Source organism: Helianthus annuus, chromosome 6 (genome assembly GCF_002127325.2).
Source record: "Helianthus annuus cultivar XRQ/B chromosome 6, HanXRQr2.0-SUNRISE, whole genome shotgun sequence".
NCBI classification, from domain to species: Eukaryota; Viridiplantae; Streptophyta; class Magnoliopsida; order Asterales; family Asteraceae; genus Helianthus; species Helianthus annuus.
This window is the reverse complement of record NC_035438.2, coordinates 142,291,290-142,307,806: the sequence shown is the minus strand read 5'-3', so window position 1 is coordinate 142,307,806 and position 16,517 is coordinate 142,291,290. Positions and strand designations below refer to the sequence as shown.

The 16,517-nt window shown below is 36.4% G+C and overlaps 3 protein-coding genes across 3 annotated transcripts; 1 reads left to right on the top strand and 2 right to left on the bottom strand.

Annotated features, from left to right (window-relative positions):
* Positions 1 to 4,853: 4,853 nt before the first annotated feature.
* Positions 4,854 to 6,297, bottom strand: LOC118479640 (glutathione S-transferase T3-like). The gene is made up of 2 exons (XM_035974274.1): positions 5,811 to 6,297; positions 4,854 to 5,590 (listed from the first exon to the last, which is right to left on the bottom strand). Exons 1-2 carry the CDS (start codon positions 6,295 to 6,297, stop codon positions 4,854 to 4,856), a joined length of 1,224 nt encoding a protein of 407 aa, XP_035830167.1.
* A 3,154-nt stretch (positions 6,298 to 9,451) lies between these two features.
* LOC110865914 (probable acyl-activating enzyme 1, peroxisomal) lies at positions 9,452 to 12,685 on the bottom strand. The gene is made up of 2 exons (XM_022115247.2): positions 12,390 to 12,685; positions 9,452 to 10,989 (listed from the first exon to the last, which is right to left on the bottom strand). The coding sequence occupies exons 1-2, from the start codon at positions 12,591 to 12,593 to the stop codon at positions 9,532 to 9,534; spliced, it is 1,662 nt and encodes a 553-aa protein (XP_021970939.1). The 5' UTR covers positions 12,594 to 12,685; the 3' UTR covers positions 9,452 to 9,531.
* Positions 12,686 to 14,357: 1,672 nt separating this feature from the next.
* LOC110864187 (B3 domain-containing protein REM1) lies at positions 14,358 to 16,137 on the top strand. Its single transcript, XM_022113231.2, has 3 exons — positions 14,358 to 14,442; positions 14,524 to 14,979; positions 15,715 to 16,137. Exons 1-3 carry the CDS (start codon positions 14,362 to 14,364, stop codon positions 16,006 to 16,008), a joined length of 831 nt encoding a protein of 276 aa, XP_021968923.2. The 5' UTR covers positions 14,358 to 14,361; the 3' UTR covers positions 16,009 to 16,137.
* The last annotated feature ends 380 nt before the right edge of the window (positions 16,138 to 16,517 follow it).

Sequence of the window (16,517 nt, the reverse complement as noted above, 5' to 3'; positions counted from 1 at the left end):
AGTCCTTTTGAGTCTAATTTTTAACCTTTTGAATATTTTTTTAAAGAAAATTGGACTCAAAACGTTATAAAATGAACAATTGTAGACTCAAAACGTTACAAAATGAGCGCTTTGAAACTAAGGGTGTTAAACATTTTGATTTTGAACTCAAGTACTTTAAACCACTAAAACACACAAGTTCTCAAAAAGTAATTTATTCTTATTTTAACACATTCATATGTTTTTGTTCTTTTATCATTATTTATTTATTTAACATAACAAACTCCAGAGTTTTTTTTTTTTTGTTTTTTTTATTAAACACTTGCAAGTTGCACATAGCTATTGTTAGCTTAGAATAACATGCTTACCGCCATATATATAAAAAAAATAGGATTCTTAGTTAGTGTTATAACATTATAGATATCCCAAATGTTACATATTATTGGGCAGGGTGCGGGTAATTTGGGACGAAGGAAAGTCTAGACGCCATGATTGCGAAAAATCCCTTCTTCTTCGGAACAATCCCAATAGCAATGGCAACGGGATGAAAATATGCAAACTCCATAGGCGGTATGATACCCATATATACTTTCACAGAATTTATTACATTCTTCAAATTCGCAATTATGATGAACAAAGTCATTTTGACATTGTCTTTCAGCTATCAGCGATTTCATACCTGTATGTTTAAAAAAAATATGTAATTATAGATTAGTTAACGATTCAGTGATTGCTTATGCATTTATCAGTTGCAGTAGTAACATCAACATACTGTCAAGCAACTTTCTTCATTTTAACAACTTAACGCCGACTTTTTCGTTTCTCTTAGAATTTAGAAGTGTGTAAATAAATTTCGTGGACTATTCAAGTTGACGAAAATAAATAACTATACTTGAGAAAATTATTAATAAAGAGAGTGAAAATTTACCGATAATCATGAGAAATGTGATGAAAATCAAAGACTTCATGTTTATCTTCATCTTATTAGTTTTGATAGAAATGTGTGTATATCTTCATCTTATAAGTTGTGATAGAAATATATATACAAGAAAATAGATTCATACCCTTTATTATAAATGCATTTATTGCTCAAGTGTTTCTTTTTTTTTTTCCGTTTTGAAAGACATTAATTAATTGCTGAAGTTATATGACATTTATAGATGCATTTATTGCTAAAGTGTTTTTTTTTTTTTCAATTTTGAAAGGCGTTTAAGGTCATTGGGTGCGGGATGTCCCTGGTCTGTAGCGGCTCCTCAGGATTGTCCACACCCAGCTTCGTCTTGTCGGAATCATCGGCTCATTGCCGAAGGCGACGCACCATTTGCTTTCTTATCCAACACACATGTACATACATACATCTTGTATATAGTGATGAGGCTCATCACCCACATTCTAGGCCCATCACTTGGGGCTTATCACCCACACCTGATGACGTGATCGTCTACGTGGAATAGGGGTGTTCATGAACCGATCCGATCCGAGCGAGGGTCTGCTCGTGCTCGGATCGAATTTGCAAAGCCGAGCACAAAACTGATGCTCGTGCTCGGATTGAATTTGAATCGAGCGGATCGTTTTTGCTCGGTTTTTCTTAGCACCGAAATTAAAACATGTGTAGCAACACACACACACACAAAAAAAAAAAAAAAAAAAAAAAAAAAAAAAAAAAAACTGAAATCAAGACTATTACAAGGATGCATTCAATAAAAACAAATCATAACTTAATTAAAACGTGTCCAACACCTTACTAACAAAAGCAATACAATTCCAAATTTACTCTTCTAATTATACATCAATTGTTCAATCTCGGTATCAAAATTGAAGTAAAATCGAGATAAGCAGCAGCGTGAGAAAAGATTGTTTAAGGTAGGATATTGTACCATGAGAAAAGATTGGATCCTCAACAATCGAACATGAGCAGCAGCGAGGTATGTGGCAGGAGGTAGGAGATTGTACCTCTGCTGATTTGAAGTAGCCGGCGAGGTAGGAGATTGTACCGTATCCGTATGAGTTGAGCAGTAGCGAGGTATGTGGCAGGAGTTATGTCCGTATGTAGCAGGAGATTAGGTGCTGATTTGAATTTTTAGGAATTAGGGTTAGGTTTTGGTATTGAGTTGGGCTAGTATGTTTCTTGGGATTTTAATTTTTCTGGGCTACTTATCTATATAATATATAATTATATATATATATATATATATATATATATATATATATATATATATATCTTAATTATTTAATAAAAATAATTCGATCGACGAGCGAGCGGACCTTGCTCATGCTTGGCTCATTTTCAAATCGAACCGAGCCGAGCGGCTCATTTAAAAACTGAGCAGGAATCGAACGAGCATTTTTTGGGCATTTTTTGGGCATGTTTCGAGCGATCGTCGAGCAGTTTGGACAGCTCTAACATGGAGATCCATCACCAAGCGATGGGACTCCTCCACACCCATTAGCCTAATATTGTTCAAGCTAATATGACATTTACTAAATTAACATAATTTAAAGCTAACACTAAAATTTATACTCCGTTGCGGTATGCACATATAAGGTATATATGTGTGGGCCATCAGGGGGCAAAAGTGAAAGTGTACTAATTTTAATATTATTTTACCAATTTCGTGAAAATAACGTTAAAAGCCGAGGACGGTTAATCATGCATCATGTGGTGGCGTTGATAGCTGAAAGACAAAAGACTATATGCACTAACCGGTCTTTGTTCCGATTGCTGAGTGTTATGTGCCTTATGTCCAAGGCTTGATGCAAAACTGCTATCGAGCTGAGGGTCTCACTGGAAACAGCCCCTCTATTTCTACAGGGTAGAGATAAGGTTGTCTATATCTTACCCTCCTCAGACTCTACATTTATTTTGTTATTGGTGAGATTTAGTGATGATGATATTTTTGTTTTTGAACAAGTTATGCACTCGTATTTGATTTCATTTAAAAATATTTATTTTTTCTCATCATGATAAAGATTTAAAATAAGGAGTAACTAGTTGTAGTACTAGCGTATAAAAACAAATTAAAGTACTATTTTTTGTGAGAATATCGATGCATTTAAATTATAAGTAATATCAATTAAAGTGTGGCTAAATTCCACCAAGAAATTAGTATTGCTTTTCCAATTTCCACCCTCGGTGCAGATAAAAGAGGAACTAGGAGTTGGATCCTTTTCGGTACTAAAAGGAGGATAAATAAAAGGGAGGATAAATTACATTTTTCGTCCTTTATGTTTGTATCAGATTTCAATGGATGACCTTTAACTTCAACAATTACAATCACAATCCTTTATTTTTAAAACTCATTACACATTTCGTCCTTTAACACTAACCAGGTTAAAATTTTAAGTTAAATATGACATGTGCCTTGCACATAAGGGTAATTTGGTCTTTCAACCTATCCAATGACTATTTGTGTAATTAAGAGGTGATTTGGTCCGGCACTTAAATTAAAAGAACAAACTTAACACAAACTCACAATTCAAGATTAAAGCATACCCTGTTCTAATTCCACCTTTTACATTCCAAAAATCAATCTTTACTGCAAACAATCCCAAAACAACAATTCGGTATTTCCCAAACCAACGAAAAACATAAAGTATATTAGGAGCTGATAAAGGATGACATTTTGAAGTTTGTTCAAGACTTCATCAAAACAAGTACAATTCTTATTGGGTGTAACTCATCTTGAATTTCATTGAAATCAAAAGTGGCTAGTCCTTTGTCTGTTTCAAATTTCTGGCCAATTAGTTTTATTACTATAAAATTATTGCAAAGCCATTGGCTAATTAGCTAGATTGAGTCATCAATTTGATACTGGGTTCTAAGCAGTTTGCATTTATAAAAGGAAACAACAACTGGGTATTTCCCACTACCGCCGACCATCACCTCTAGTCCCTTCTTATCTCCCCATCCTCTTTCCTCCTTCTCCAACGGTACCACCACCTGCCAATTTCTTTCGATAGGTCCGATTTGGAGGCGAAACCCTAGCTAATTTCAGATGAAAGCACGGAAAAGTACTTCGATCACCGAAGATTGAGTTAGTGTTATGTGTGACGGAGAGAAGGAGTTGAGAGAAAGGTGACGATTTGTTGCCGGAGATTGGGTGGTGGTGGTTGGGTGGTGATGGTGGTGGAGCAATGGTTGAGAGAAAAAGGAGCTGTAAGGTCATGTGTAGTCATAAAGCCCTTTTGGGGGCGTTATGCGACATGTGGCATGCCACGTCACCCCGAGGCTTTATGGAGCGTTATGCAATTTGAGGCCGTAGTCATAAAGCCCCTGTGTAATCATTACTTATTTTTTAATTTTTATTTTTTTAATTCATTTGTAACTTTTTTAAAAATAAAATTCATTTCATTAAATAAAAAAAAGTACAATAAAATAAAAAAAAGGGAATATGTCACAGAATAGTAACCAAGTTTTAAAAGTGTTCTAATTAGGTCACTCGTATTGTTTTTGTCCCAATTAGATAACTTAACATTCAAATCAAGTTATGTCCTTTTTTCTATGTGTCAAGAAAAAAATGAAGAATAAGATGTTGGGGTCGGATTATTTTAATATATGAAATTATATTTATTAAAAATAAAAACACTTTAACTACATTAAAAATTAAAAAAAAAACAAGTTACAATTCACGTCATCACTCAAAGTTAGCATCAAATGAAAGGGAAAAAAGAAACAAAAACCCACATCATCATGGTTACTTATGAAATGGATGAAAAAACCCTTAATTTTAATGAAAAATGAATGTTGAGTGACCTGATTGTAACACTTTTTGAAACTTGAGTGACCTAATTGGAACACTTTTAGAACTTGGTTACTATTCTACAAAGTTACCCCAATAAAAAAACATTAAACTAGCATAAAAAAAATTACACAATCAAAGATTATATTTTTTTTCAATCCGCTCCTTTTGTGCCAACGCCATTTTCAAAGCTTTTCCCGTTAAGTAGTCATGCGGTTTGGAGTAGAACTCAAAGTCGTGAGCCCATTGTTTATCCCGCATAATCTCCGTAACTTCGCGGTTCTCCTCCAAACGTTTATTACCGAGTTCGTGTATGTCTTGAAGTCGATTGTTTATCTCCGAAAATGCGTTACTCATATCCGTTCCCATAGACATCGACGACGACTCGGGTTTTTTCGCCCGACTTTTTCTTCCGGGCGGTCTTGGTAGCTCCTCCACCGGCTCGTCATCCGGAATATCCTCGTTCAAGTCGGTGTTTCGAGCGTCGGAGGTTGGCGTTTCGGGTTCACCCGACTCGTTTGTTTTGGACCTCTTTGATGGCCGTGTATTTCCCGAACGACCACTTGGAGTAGATACGATGGCCCATTTGGGGCTATGGCGAAGGATTTGCCAACACCTCATGTACGGGAAATGGCCATTGGCCTCCGTATACTTGACCAATGCCTGTTGCGTGATGTCTTCATCGCTACTTCCACTTTTCCATCCGGAAAACAAGCGTTGGTACACGGTTTGAAAGTTTGTGCATTTCCTGTTTATATCGGTCCACTTCCCCGATATAGAGTCCGGTAGGCGGTATTCCTTTCCTCTACCCATGAGATCGAAAAAGAGTTCTCGTATTCGGTTCCAAAATACGGTTTTACTTTGATTGTTTGCTACAAAAAAAAAAACAAAATAAAATGTTAGTGCAAAATTTTAAAAAATAAAAACTGAAAATAATTAAAAAACAGAAAAAAAAAACTGAAAATAAAAAAAAAACTGAAAATAAAAAAAAACAGAAAATTAATAAAAAACAGAAAAAAAAACAGAAAATAAAAAAAAAACAGAAAAATAAAACAAAACAGAAAATAAAAAAAAACAGAAAAAAAAACATACATATGACCGGGTCCTCCGAAACATCGATGAAAGCGCGGGTTAACGCATACTCCTCTTCGGGCTCCCACATTATCACATTTTTTTTCGCTCGGGTGATGGTTTCCACTTTCTTTTTATGTGCCCGTTTTGCTTTTCCTTTTCCTTTTTGGGTCTCCGGTTGCGTATCCGGTACCTCGGGTTGTGTCTCCGGAACAACATCGGGTTCGTGTAGTGAGGAGCCGAAAGCTTGAGCCGACCCAAACGCTTGAGACGACCCCATCCCATCCGTGTTTTGATTTGGGTTCCACCCGTAGAGATTAGGGTCCCATGATAGCGGTTGGTTCAAAAGATTCATGAACCCGGGACTTTGTTGATTGTAATCGAGAAAACCGGAGCCGAAAGGGTTGGGTCTAGTGGGAACCGGCGCCACGGGGCGAGTAGGATTACCACTTTGGTTTGGGTCCGCACTTGATCGGGGAGGAATGAAGCCACGGTTGAATGGATGCATTGTATAAAATATCAAGAATTTTAAAAAAAATATGGAAGAGATGAGAATGTTTGAGTGTGTGTGGTAAAAAAAAAAAGGAGAGGAGAATGATTTAAAGGAAAGTTTGAAAAATAAATTGAATTTTTTTTTATTAAAATGACCGTTACAAACGGTCAAAAAAATCAAATCATCGTTCATCACGCCGCGATATTTATCGCGCTGTCAAAATTTTTTTGGGCATAGCGCCCTTTGTTTTGGTGTGCAAGGCGCCATCACGGCGCTATGGAGCTTCAAAGCGCCCCACTACGTATAACCTAAGAGAAGAAGGTTGATTAAGAGAGAGAGAGAGAGAGAGAGAGAATGGTTAACTTTATATATATTTTTTAATTTTATATTTTTTTGTTTTATCTATTAAATATATTTTACATAAATGAGTAAAATGACCAAGTTACCCTCATGTGCAAGGCACATGCCTTACTTAACTTAAAATTTTAACATGGTTAGTGTTAAAGGACGAAATGTGTAATGAATTTTCTAAATAAAGGATTATGATTATAATTATTGAAGTTAAAGGTCATCTATTGCAATCTGATACAAACATAAAGGACGAAAAGTGTAATTTATCCTAAAAGGGATGTACATAGTTAGAAGGAACTCGGTACTAGTTTTGTTTTCATGGGCAGACGGGCGGGCAATAGGAATGGGCTATTATAGGTTCACCACTCTTCCTAAATTCCCTTACTGATGCTTCCGGTGTGCTAACATGCACACTGAATAGCTTTGTAATCGATTTTTGAACACCATCCTCCATCATCCATACATAGATTACTGGCGTATTGGCCTCTTCACCGCGTTGAAGCATAGCAAGAGACTCCCTTAGATTATACATGGACAAATTATAATCAGACGGGCATGCTAAACTATCCGGGAGTTTCACTTGTCATATCAAATAAAATAATCAAATTATAGCACGTAAATCCATCATACATACTAACCCTATCGGTAACAAGCCAATAAAGACACCCGTCTACAACCACCTGGAAACCGTCAAAATAAATAGATTTACGAGGGAGATTACCGTATCTATATGGACGTCTCCAATCCCCAGTACTTAACGTAAAAACCTCAACTTGTCTAGGGATGCTAGTTACACTTTCCATAACCGACCACTTATTAATATGTGTAATCTTGACTATCTTAGGGTCATTCGTCTCCCGACAAACCCCGAAACCTAAAACGGTTACATATGTCTCATTATCTGTAACATTAGGCACAATAAGAGTAAGCGCTTTTCTAATCGAAAGATTCCAAAGAACAGCCGTACCGGTTCGAGAACTGTAACAACCACCACGGCCAGCGTACAAACACAACAAGCCGTGAGAGCAGCCGATTATTTGATAATGTGTAAGGCATTTAACCAATAGGGTAAAGTCAGGGAATGTTTTTTATTAGGGAAAGTGTTATCATCAACAACTGAAACATAGTTTGTTTTAAGTAAATTGTTATCGTAATCATCATCATGATAGGTTACAAGTAGATGTTGTGGTTGTGTGTGTTGGCTGCTGTAACGAGCAATAATAAACTGAGAGCTATCTATCAGAGACTTCCATGTTTTGCAAACGGATAGGAATTGAAGCAATGATTTGACGGGAAGCTTTGTGATGATTTCGAGTGGTATGTTGTCTGACATTTTGATTCTGATTATTCAATATGTGGTCGCCACATCATCACAGGTTAAAAAATGGTATGGTGCAAAAAAGGGAGAAGTGGAAGCGGCGTAGTCAGTGGCTTTTTTACAAAGGAAATAAAAATAAAAAAACAAGAATCAACCAAAATCCACCAACCAATGACAAGTCTCCACAGCATCAAACCTAAGCGCTCCGCGCCGGTGGAGAATCCCCGCCCTCACCATCATGCCGCCCTCCACACCACTTTCACGCCCACTCCATGTGGTCTCAATGGTATGAAAATAAACCAAGAAGTCTTGATCTGTATAACATTTAAACCTTGACGGGCCGGTGGTAGATAGATGGGTGTTATGTAAAGGTTTTTAATTGGTTTTTGGGTTATTTGAGTTTTGAGTAAACAGTCAAAATGGTCCCTGAATTTTGGTCATTTTTGTCACTTTAGTCCAAAACTCAAATCTTTTAAATTTGAGTCCGTATGGTTTTAATTTTGTTGTCATTTTTATCCAAAATCAAAATCTAGTCAGATTTTTCAGTTAACATCCAGATTTTTTTGGTCTTTTTCCTCCCTTTTAATGAAGGGCAAATTGGTCAGATTTTTTAAATTTGTTATAATAAAACGTTAAAAGACCATTTTGCCCTTCATTAAAAGGGAGGAAAAAGACAAAAAAGTTGGATGTTAAATTAAAAATCTAACAAGATTTTGATTTTAAATGAAAATGACAAAAAAAATTGAAAACACATGGACTCAGATTTAAAAGATTTGAGTTTTGGACTAAAGTGGCAAAAGTGACCAAACCTCAGGGACCATTTTGGCAGTTTACTCTTGAATTTTTTATAAAATTTTGTTTGCTTACCGACCCAAATAAGATTTGGGTTAGACGGTTTCGAGCTTACTCACTTTGGGTTAATCCGTATATGGGTTTCTAAGTACAAGTCGTAAAGAATACTTCACAATTAACCTTAACGTGATCTGTATTAAATAAAGAACACAAAATGTTAGATAAAAACACTACCAATATGAATTATCATTAAACCCATGAAGTGTACACATACACCAACTAAAAAAACATCAAAAAAAAAAAAAAAAAAAAACAAAAAAAAAAACAAAAACCAAATCGTATCAAACAGTCGTATAAACTAAAAAAGAAAACGTCAACTCGTAACAACCAAACTAAAGCCTTTTAGTTTATCAAACAACCAACGAAAATAAACAATATGTGGGAGGAAAACTAGACTTTTATATTGATTATATATGTACAAGTATAACCAGAAAAAAAAATAAATAAAAAAGTAAAAAAAAATAAAAAAACCTTTATGTAAGTTCGGGTTAACCCACTTAACCTTTTCTTAACCTAATTACCGAATCGAATACTACTTTCGGGTTCCATCTTGTTCAGACTCGCCTCTTGTGTACTGCTTTAGGCACCAATGTTTTTTTTTTTTTAATACGAAGAAGCTTCACAGCAATGTACGGAACCCTTAAATTGTTGTAAAATCAAAGAAAAATGACAGAAAATGATGCTTAATGAAGAGTGTTTATTGTACAGCATATTTAACAACACAAGCCTTATAATTTGCTCTTCCCTCTCGACGCCAAACTCCCCATCGCCTTCGTCTTTTCCCGGAGAAGGAACTTCTGCGTTTTCCCCGTCGACGTCTTCGGCAACTCCCCAAACACTACCGTTCGGGGCGCCATATAATGCGGCAACTTTTTCCTGCAGTAGGCTATCAACTCATCTCTGTTTACCTCATATCCTTCCTTAAGCTTCACAAAAGCACACGGAGTCTCCCCCCAATGATCGTCTGGACGTCCCACAACAGCCGCCTCGAGGACCGCCGGATGCCCGAAGAGCACCGATTCCACCTCGATCGTACTTATATTCTCACCACCCGAAATTATAATGTCTTTTGATCGATCTTTGAGTTCTATGTAACCATCCGAATGTCTCACGCCTAAATCCCCACTTCGAAACCACCCGCCTTTAAAAGCTTCTTCAGTCGCTTTTCGATCGTTTAGATACCCGTTCATTACAGTGTTTCCACGGAACATGACCTCGCCTATTGTTTTAGCGTCCCACGGGACACTTTTCATCGTCGCCGGATCTTTAACATCGACTTCCTCTATACCCAAATGGTTTACTCCTTGTCGGGATTTGATTTTTGCTTGAGTTTCTAACGGTAGCGAGTTCCACTCGGGTTTCCATGTGCATATGGTACCAGGACCGTACGTCTCCGTGAGACCGTACGAGTGACATACGTTAAACCCCATCTGCTCCATACTAAACACCACCTGAGAAGGCGGAGGAGCGCCACCTGTCATCACCGACACCTTACCCGGAAGGGGGAGCTTTTCACCAGCTGGCGCGTTGATTATCATGTTCAAAACTGTAGGAGCGCCGCTCATGTGTGTCACGTTGTGTCGAGATATACTTTCGAAGATACCCTTTGCAGTAACCGCCCTAAGGCAGACATTTGTGCCGCCTTGAGCCGCTACGGCCCACGTCAAGCACCACCCGTTGCAGTGAAACATTGGAACAGTCCATAAGTATACAGACATTGACGGCATTTCGTTGAGTAAAACTGCAGCTAATGAGTTCAAATACGCACCTCGGTGACTATAAACCGCACCTTTGGGACTAGATGTTGTTCCTGATGTGTAATTTAGCGCGATTGGATCACACTCGTCAACTGGTGTTCTGATCTCAAAATCAAGATTTCCCATTGCCAAAAGCGCTTCATATTCCATAATTTCAGACTGCTGACGTGGCGGAACTTCGTTGGAGTCTGGGATCAAGACGAGTTGAGGAACTGCAGCCGTTGTTTTTGACATGATCGCAATCGCACCTTTGGCTACATCTAGAAATTGGTAATCGACGAATATGAGTCTGGCAGCTGAATGTTTAAGCAAAGTTGATATCATTGCTGAATCATGACGGATGTTGAGGCTGCAAAGAATAGCACCGGCCATCGGAACTGCAAAATGGAGTTCATACATTTCCGGGATGTTTGGGGCCAGGACAGCCACCTGATCGTCGTAAATGCAAATAGAAATAATGAATAAGTTTAAGTTAAAAAAAAAAAAAAAAAAAAAAAAAAAAAAAAAAAAAAAAAAAAAAAAAAAACTGTTTATATTACCAAAACAAAGCCTAGCTTGATCCAAGCAAGATCATGTTTTCAAAAGTTGACTATTTTAGTCAACTGAGGCAATTCTAAATTTCATTCAAGATTATGTATGAATTCACTTGGATATTGTGAAGCAAATCTACTTCCTTTAATCTCCTGGACTAGATTATTATGTAAATTGGATGAAACGGTAAAAATTAAACAGAGATTTAAGAATGATTTGGTTAAACATCTTTGATCTTGATTAAACTATGCCTGACAAAACTAGCTCGACGGGTTGGGTCACGAGTTAAAACATGTTCATGTCAAACTGGGTTCTTAGAAAAGAAAGTTCAGGTCAAAATGTGTCTTTTTGAAAAAAAAAAATATATATCAATTTGGTTCGGGTTAAAACGGGTTGAAATGAGTCGTTATACAAAAAGGTCACAAAATATGGCAGCTAGTGGCATCGATTATGCAGAGCCCGGTTACTATTTAGTGACTGCATTATGTTTTTGGCAAATTGGATTTAAATAATCCCAGCTTTCTCAATTTGGCCGATAATAATCCCAACTCAGTTCTTGGCCGATAATAATCCAAACTGGTCCACTTTTGGCCGATAATAGTCCATCGTTAAAAATAGCTTAACGGAGTTAAGCTTTTTTCCGAATTACAAACTGATGTTTTATGGATTTTGATCAGAACGAGGATACGAGTCGATTTATGTAAAACTTACCTCGAATCGATGCTTCAAACGGATTGATTTTTGTTAATTGGAAGTTTAAACACCCGAATTGAAGCACCGTTTTCGTCGTTTGGGGCAGTATTTCGAGGTAAATTTTACATCAATCAATTTGTATCCTCGTTCTAATCAAAAGCCCTAAAACATCCGTTTGTAACTCGGAAAAAAAACTTAACTTCGTTAACCTATATTTAACACAGACTATTATCGGCCAAAAGTGGACCAGTTCGAATTATTATCGGCCAATAACGGAGTTGGGATTATTATCGGCCAAATTGAGAAAGCTGGCATTCTTGAAATCCAATTTGCCTATTTTTTTTTTACATTTCCATAAATTTCATATAATAACCCACAAATGACAACGAAATCAAGCTTCATATATAATAATCAAATAAAGACAAATGTTGTGTTAACTCGTAGTAGTAATTTAAAATTATGATATGTTTGACCGACAAAAAGTCAAAATCAATGTTTGGAAAGTATACAGCAAATAATGATGAAATCAACAACCCTAAGTCATCAATTCAAACAGATAAAAAGAATGGGTAAATGGAGCATGAAATCATTTGTGAAAAACTTACAACATCTCCACGAGAGATTCGAAAACGGGAAGCGAGAGAAGACGCAAGTTTAAGACATCGATCACGAGTTTGTCGCCAAGTGAAGTGGATATGATCGCCATACACAATTGATAATCTGTCTCTGTAAACAACAGCTGATCTCTCCAAGAAGCTGATCGGAGAAAGAGGAACATAATTCGCCTCACAACGAATCGTACCTTCCATTCAACCAACTTGTTTTTTTTTTTGTTTTTGTTTTTTGTTTTTGTTTTTGGGGGTTTTGTTTTGTGTTTCTGGGAGAGGGATGGTATGGTACTGCACGTAAGTAAGTGGTGTTTTCACTGGGTATTTTAAATCTTTTGCTAATGTGGTGGGTCATGGCAAGTGACTCTCCTTTTTCGGTCGATTTTGACAAAAATTCTTACTTCTACTATTTTAGTGAGATTGGCGATACCCGAACGGATTCCACCTTTGGTTTCAGGTGGTTGACACGTAGTCCACGTGGCACCGTTCCATGCCCCTTCCCACATCTCGCGTTTTGGCACAACGCCCCGTTTCTGACGCATGTTGACGTGCCGTCCACGTGTCGAATAACGTCCACTTTTCAAGCCTCTCCACACCATATAGTCTAAGTGTCACGTACTTGACGAATTATCTTAGGTGGCAGCCACGGTTGTGTTGTGTTTTGTGGTGGAGATATGACGACGTCGGTAGCGGTTATTTGGTGGTGTTGTGCGGTTCCTAGTAGGGAGAGAGAGAGAGGGGTAGGGATTACTTTGCTAACACTAAAATAATAAAATTACCATATTGCACCTTGCACCTCAACTTTATTAAAATTATTTATCTATTTATTTTTTTACGTGAGTTTTGTTATCTTTTCAACTTAGTTATTCTTTTTTACCATAATGTTTTATGTTTCAGTCTAAATTTGGAGAGTTAACACTCTATAATACGTGATTCAACGTGTTTACGTCTATATTTGTTTGGTTTTACGGTCCGTCGCACAGGGTCCTAAAACTCGTTTAATTTAATTTATACATCCTATTAAAACATTAGGGTTTTAATCAGTCCATTCTTTTACCCTTTAGGTTTAGCCCATCAATGATCAATGACCATAACACATTCCGTAAGCCTCTATCAATGCCCATAACACATTTAACATTTTGAAGCGGTGGAGCAAGTGAAGTGAACCCTTTAGGTCAACCGGCAAAAACTCACCGACTCAGAAGAACGAACCCTGTTCGATTATATATTTATATTATTCGTGCGAAGGGTTCTAAATTTTTGTTCGAGCTTTGGTTAGTTTCCATTTTTTTTCCTTAAAATTCATGTTCAGTTATATTTGGTTATGTCCTTTCATTATGTGCAGGTTATGTTTGTGAACCGTTAGTTTATATTGTTAACGAACGAACACGTCTTTTCTTTTTTAACGAACGATCACATAGTTGTTAGTGTTTGATCGTTTTTTCGGTTAAGGTTAAACGAATGAAGATGAACATATCCTCCATTCATACTCATTCGAGTTTGTTTGCATAAACTAGTCTAGTTATGGCTTGCATGGAATTTGTATAGAAGTCAACACACTTCGTTTGATTTGTTAGTCCCTATTAGTGACGCTTTAGATCTTTTAATTTTGATGTAAAATGATACCATAAACATAAAACAAAGTGTATTTTTATAATATATTTCTCAACATTTAAGCATTACATCAGTGATTAAACAACTAAATAAACATGTAAATTAACAGAATTCATAACTCTCACGTTTTCTAATAAAACAACATGAAACAAAAGAAAAAAATTAAAGTAACTATTCGAAAATTAAGGTTCTAATAATAATAATAATAATCCATGAAATAGTCTCTTCATCCCCAAGAAAAACTGGAAGCCTTTAAGCATGGATTGACCATACCACTGTTAGTTACTAATTTACCAAATTTATTTTTCACAACATATTAATTTGTCATCTCTCTTTTGTTCTAGTATTCATGCAAATGGCCCCGTTCATGAAAAAGATCAAACAAATGGTTCCTTCGTTCTACAAGATCTTGCTCGATCCACCCGCCCATCAGATGGTACTCATTCTCTCCAAAAATTCCCAATTTCTGTGTTTCTTTCCTCTAATTTGCGTTTAAAAAAATTGTTACATTGTGTAGTCATTGCAACCTGATTTTGTCATGCGGAACAAAATCCCTAATGGGGAGATAATCCAATATGCAAATGGAGGATATTCGTGGAGATTGAAGATCAATCATATTAGTGATGGTTATTTGTCGAGTAACAGATCGAACAATGTGGTTCAAGAGGATATCATGTCGGATTCTTGTGATGAAGATGGCGAAAAAGGTGGTGATGAAGAAGAGAAAGAAGAAGATGATGATAGTTATTGGTTGACCAATGTGTGGAACAATTTGGTTGACATCTTGTTGGATTCTGGTGATGAAAGTGATGTTGATGAAGAAGAGAAAGAAGATGATGATGTTACTTATGATTATGATAATGACGACAACGATGATGATGATGATTACGATGATGGGAATAGTGAAGAAGAGAAGAGTGATGATGATCCTTTCTTTGTTTCAATTCTCACAGGAGGTGACAGAATATTGTTGGTAAGATACATCATCTCAAGTTCTATCAGGTTTTTGGGATTTATGCATAAACTTGAAATCTTTTATTTAACTACGTAAACCAAACCATAGGGCTTGTAGCCTAACTGTACCAATGTGTAATGGAAATGAAAATGTGTCCCTACTCATGGGCTTGAGAGTTTGAGTCCTATTGTAGACAAAGGGTATGTTTCACAAAACTAGTTGGTGGCTGGTGGCTGGTAGCTAGTAGCTGTAGCTTTTTAGATATATGTGATGTTTGGCAGAGTAACTGGAGCTTTTAATAAAATGTATAAAATGACCAAAATGAAGATAACTAAAAATTTAAAAAAATTTATTATCTTTAGAGGTTAAAATAGTCATTTTTCCCCAAAAGCTTGTAGCTCTTTCTAAACACTACTAGTAGGAGCGTTCAACCAAAATCTTCAAGCTCCTAACCTAAAAGCTTCAAGCTGCTTCAACCAAACAAAACTTTTATTGAGCATGAGTTTTTTTTAAAAGCTAGAAACTTCTAAAAGCTTCATGCCAAACATACTAAAAAAAGGTGCAAATCTAAGAGTAGGATTCATGGGTGTGAGCCATTAAGAAAAATAGTTACATAAAATATATATAAAATTGGTTATGTTTTTTTTTAATGGTAACTCACACCACTTTGGTGGGATAAACACATTGAGCCATAGATCACTTTTGTTACACTTGATTTTACTAACATTTTTGCATGCATGTCGGTACCATTAGTTGTTTCCAGTGGAATTTGCAAGGTCAGCCAGAATAAATCGTCAGGGAACCATGACAGTAAAGAATCTGGATGGAACAGAACGGGTTATGGGTTTGCGGCTGGATACAAAGTCTAAGCCGAAAAGGTACTATTTGTCAACCGGGTGGCAACGTTTCTGGCAAGAAAATAATTTGTCAGAAGGAGATAAATGTGAATTCAAGTTCATCAGAAGTGAACGTAAGTTATTACTTGCAAAAGTCACCAAGAAAAAAACGAAGGTGGTGAAAAGGGCGAGGGGACGGCGGGGGTCATGAACATGGTCATGATGTCGATATGCATCCTACAGAAGATGCTGTACAGGTGATGAAACATGCGACTGTGGACATCCACCTCAATTATGTATTTTTAAAACGTATTTGTAACCTTTTAAACCTAGAACATGTGTTTCTGTCTACAATCAAAAATTACTTCTAATAAATGATTCAGTTAGATAATAAAGGAAGTACTATTATAAATATTAGTAAAGAATTATGTTTTTGGTCATGAATTGCTAATTACTGTCCAATAAGATTAAATGTGTCCGTGTTTCACAAATACATGAAACACATCTAGTACTATTTATGGTAATAAACCAATAATACTACTACCAAGTTGAACTATTGTTTTTCAATAATGGCAGTATTGTAAATATGCTCCAACTTTTGGCTAGTTGTTATATTGTTTATAAGATGTTTCTATAGGTCCCTTAATCCTTGGATCTTGACAAGATTGACAACCCAATCTCGTGTGCTGAATCCCCTAAATCAGACAAACACAAAAAACA

Coding starts and splice junctions, on each gene's coding strand:
- LOC118479640 (XM_035974274.1), bottom strand. CDS start 6,297: ATGCATCCATTCAACCGTGGCTTCATTCCTCCCCGATCAAGTGCGGAC. Junction 5,591..5,810: donor TTCGGAGGACCCGGTCATAT/GTATGTTTTTTT, acceptor TTTTTTTTGTAG/CAAACAATCAAAGTAAAACC.
- LOC110865914 (XM_022115247.2), bottom strand. CDS start 12,593: ATGGAAGGTACGATTCGTTGTGAGGCGAATTATGTTCCTCTTTCTCCG. Junction 10,990..12,389: donor GAATCTCTCGTGGAGATGTT/GTAAGTTTTTCA, acceptor TACGACGATCAG/GTGGCTGTCCTGGCCCCAAA.
- LOC110864187 (XM_022113231.2), top strand. CDS start 14,362: ATGGCCCCGTTCATGAAAAAGATCAAACAAATGGTTCCTTCGTTCTAC. Junction 14,443..14,523: donor ATCCACCCGCCCATCAGATG/GTACTCATTCTC, acceptor TACATTGTGTAG/TCATTGCAACCTGATTTTGT. Junction 14,980..15,714: donor GAGGTGACAGAATATTGTTG/GTAAGATACATC, acceptor CGGTACCATTAG/TTGTTTCCAGTGGAATTTGC.